Raw genomic sequence first — 2589 nt, forward strand, 5'->3', positions numbered from 1 at the left:
CTGAAGTGTACCTTCTCACTTCAGGCTTGTTAGACAACCTGTTATCCTGCTGTTGCCGTAAAAAGATTCCTGTCCCCTTTTTTTAGCCCAGAGACAAGGAAGTACTTTATACCGGTTTTATACTCAGATGTAGAATACAACAGAAAACAAACTCGGGGAAACATCATGCAATTGAAACGGCTGATATTTCTCTTTCAGTTTTATAGACAGTCAATCTACAGAGTGCAATCCATAGAGTGCAGCTTCTAAAATCCTGATTAGCACCTCAGCTAACCCAAAGGTGAGAAGAGGTTTGCATAGGCTCAAAGCCTTTTAGGACCTTTTTAGATTCTACGTGACCAATGGACAACTTCCTTTGGCCATCGAACAGTTAGCATCATGGTTCACCATCTCTCCTGAGCTTTATCTTTGATATTTCTATTCCTAGAGTAAAGACATGTCTACATCCAGTGTCCTGATGCATGAAGATCAGTATAAGTGCCCAATCTGTTTGGACGTCTTCACTGATCCAGTCACCACACCATGTGGACACAACTTCTGCAGAACATGCATCAATCAACTCAGGGATGGAAACAGCCGTCATCGCTGTCCTTTGTGCAACAAGCATTTCCACACAAAGCCTGAGTTTCAGGTCAACACTCTGATCCGTGAGATGGTCGCTGAGTTCAAACTACAGAAAGCCAGCAGCAGCAGCAGCTCAGAGAAACCAGTTGCCAAAGAAGGAGAAGTTTCTTGTGACGTCTGTTCTGGAACCAAACTGAAGGCCCTGAAGTCCTGCCTGGTGTGTCTGGCTTCTTACTGTGAGACTCACCTGGAGCCTCATCTGACAGCTGCACCCCTGAGAAGACACCAGCTGGTCCACCCTGTGGAGAACCTGGAAGGCAGGATGTGTGAGAAGCACCACAAACCTCTAGAGCTCTTCTGCCAGTCTGATCAGACTTGTATCTGCGTCCACTGCACCTCCTCAGACCACCGGGCTCATCTTGTTGTTCCTCTGAATGAAGAAGGTCAAGCAAAGAAAGCTGAGCTGGTGAAGACCAATGCAGACATCCAGCTGATGATCCAGGAGAGACAACAGAAGGTTCTACAGATGAAACAAACAATCAGCCTCAGTGAGGAAGACGCTGCCAGAAAGAAAGAAGAAGGGATTCAGGTCTTCACTGCTCTGAAAGAGTCTGTTGAGAGGAGTCTGAAGGAGTTCCTCCAGACCATCGAAGAACACCTGAGAAGGAAGAGGAGACAGACAGAGGATTTGATCCACCAGCTGGAAGATGAAATCTCTCAGCTGATGGACAGAAGCACTGAGGTGAAGCAGCTTTCATGCTCTGAAGACCACCTGCACCTCCTGCAGAGCTTCCTGGAGCTGAAAGAGGCTCCACACACCAGAGACTGGGCAGAGGTCAGTGTTCATCCAGCATCTTTTGAGGGGTCTGTGGGGAGAGCAGTGTCTCAGCTGGAGGAAACACTTGGAGAAGACATGAGGATGGTGATTGATGTCTATGTGAAGAGTCTTCAGCAGTTTGAGGTGGATGTGACTCTGGATCCTGATACAGCTCATCCTAAACTCTTCCTGTCTGAAGATGGGAAACAAGTCCAATATACTGCTGTGGCGAGGAATCTTCCTGATCACCCAGAGAGATTTTCCAGAAACGGTTGTGTCTTGGGAAAGCAGAGTTTCTCCTCAGGCACATTTTACTTCAAGGTTGATGTAGGAACAAAACCTGAATGGATTATCGGAGTTGCTGGAGATTCCATCAAGAGAAAGGAGAAGCTCACACTCAGACCTCAGGAGGGTTTCTGGACTTTAGGTTTGACATTCAAATATCATTGTCATGCCAATGATGATCCTCCAGTTCTTCTCTCCCTCAGGTCTCGCCCTCAGAAAGTGGGGGTGTTTGTGGATCACGACCAGGGTCTGGTCTCCTTCTATGACATCAATAATGCAGTTCTCATCTACACCTTCACTGGATGCAACTTCACTGACAAACTCAAACCCTTCTTCTATCTTGGGTACTATGGTGGAAGTCATAATGCCATCCCTCTGATCGTCTGTCCTCTCAATCAAACTTCTTCATCCGGAATGATCACAAGCTAATGATCAATAGCTCACACTACACTTGGGCAAATCATCCATTTCAAAAATCACTGAAGGGATATCCTATCATTGATTGCTTAAGTAGGAAATGTTGATCCCTTTACCATCAACATCCTAAAAGGATCTTCACTTGTATTATTGTTCCCCCCTAATATATCTTATCATCGATCAGTGAGGCAAAGTAAAAAATTAGAAAAATGATCCGAGATCACCGCAGAAATACAGGAACATCAGCAGGACTTTTCCTCAAAGACCTGAGGGATATCTGCCAAATGTCAGAAACATGACAGAAATCACTGGCGCAACTGAAATATTTGTGTGCTCAGTTGGACCTTACAGAAGCTTGGTAAAAAAGCCTTGTTGCTATTTCAGCTCAGCAAACAAAACTATGATGTCTGAGTCCAGTCAGCATCACTAAGATTTTTGAATTTCTCTGCATGTTTCATCTGGTAATGACGTTTTAAGTTGTACTCCTTCAACACTGCAAACACTAA

The 2589-nt window shown here is 45.2% G+C and overlaps 1 protein-coding gene across 1 annotated transcript; it reads left to right on the forward strand.

Moving 5' to 3' along the window:
• The first annotated feature begins 436 nt into the window (after window positions 1–436).
• On the forward strand, window positions 437–2095 carry LOC147215641 (E3 ubiquitin-protein ligase TRIM21-like). The gene has a single exon (XM_086178599.1). It carries the CDS (start codon window positions 437–439, stop codon window positions 2093–2095), a length of 1659 nt encoding a protein of 552 aa, XP_086034725.1.
• Window positions 2096–2589: the final 494 nt, after the last annotated feature.

The sequence above is a fragment of the Fistularia commersonii genome, chromosome 31, assembly GCF_037954325.1.
Source record: "Fistularia commersonii isolate RoL2024-O1a breed Wild chromosome 31, RoL_Fcom_v1.0, whole genome shotgun sequence".
NCBI classification, from domain to species: Eukaryota; Metazoa; Chordata; class Actinopteri; order Syngnathiformes; family Fistulariidae; genus Fistularia; species Fistularia commersonii.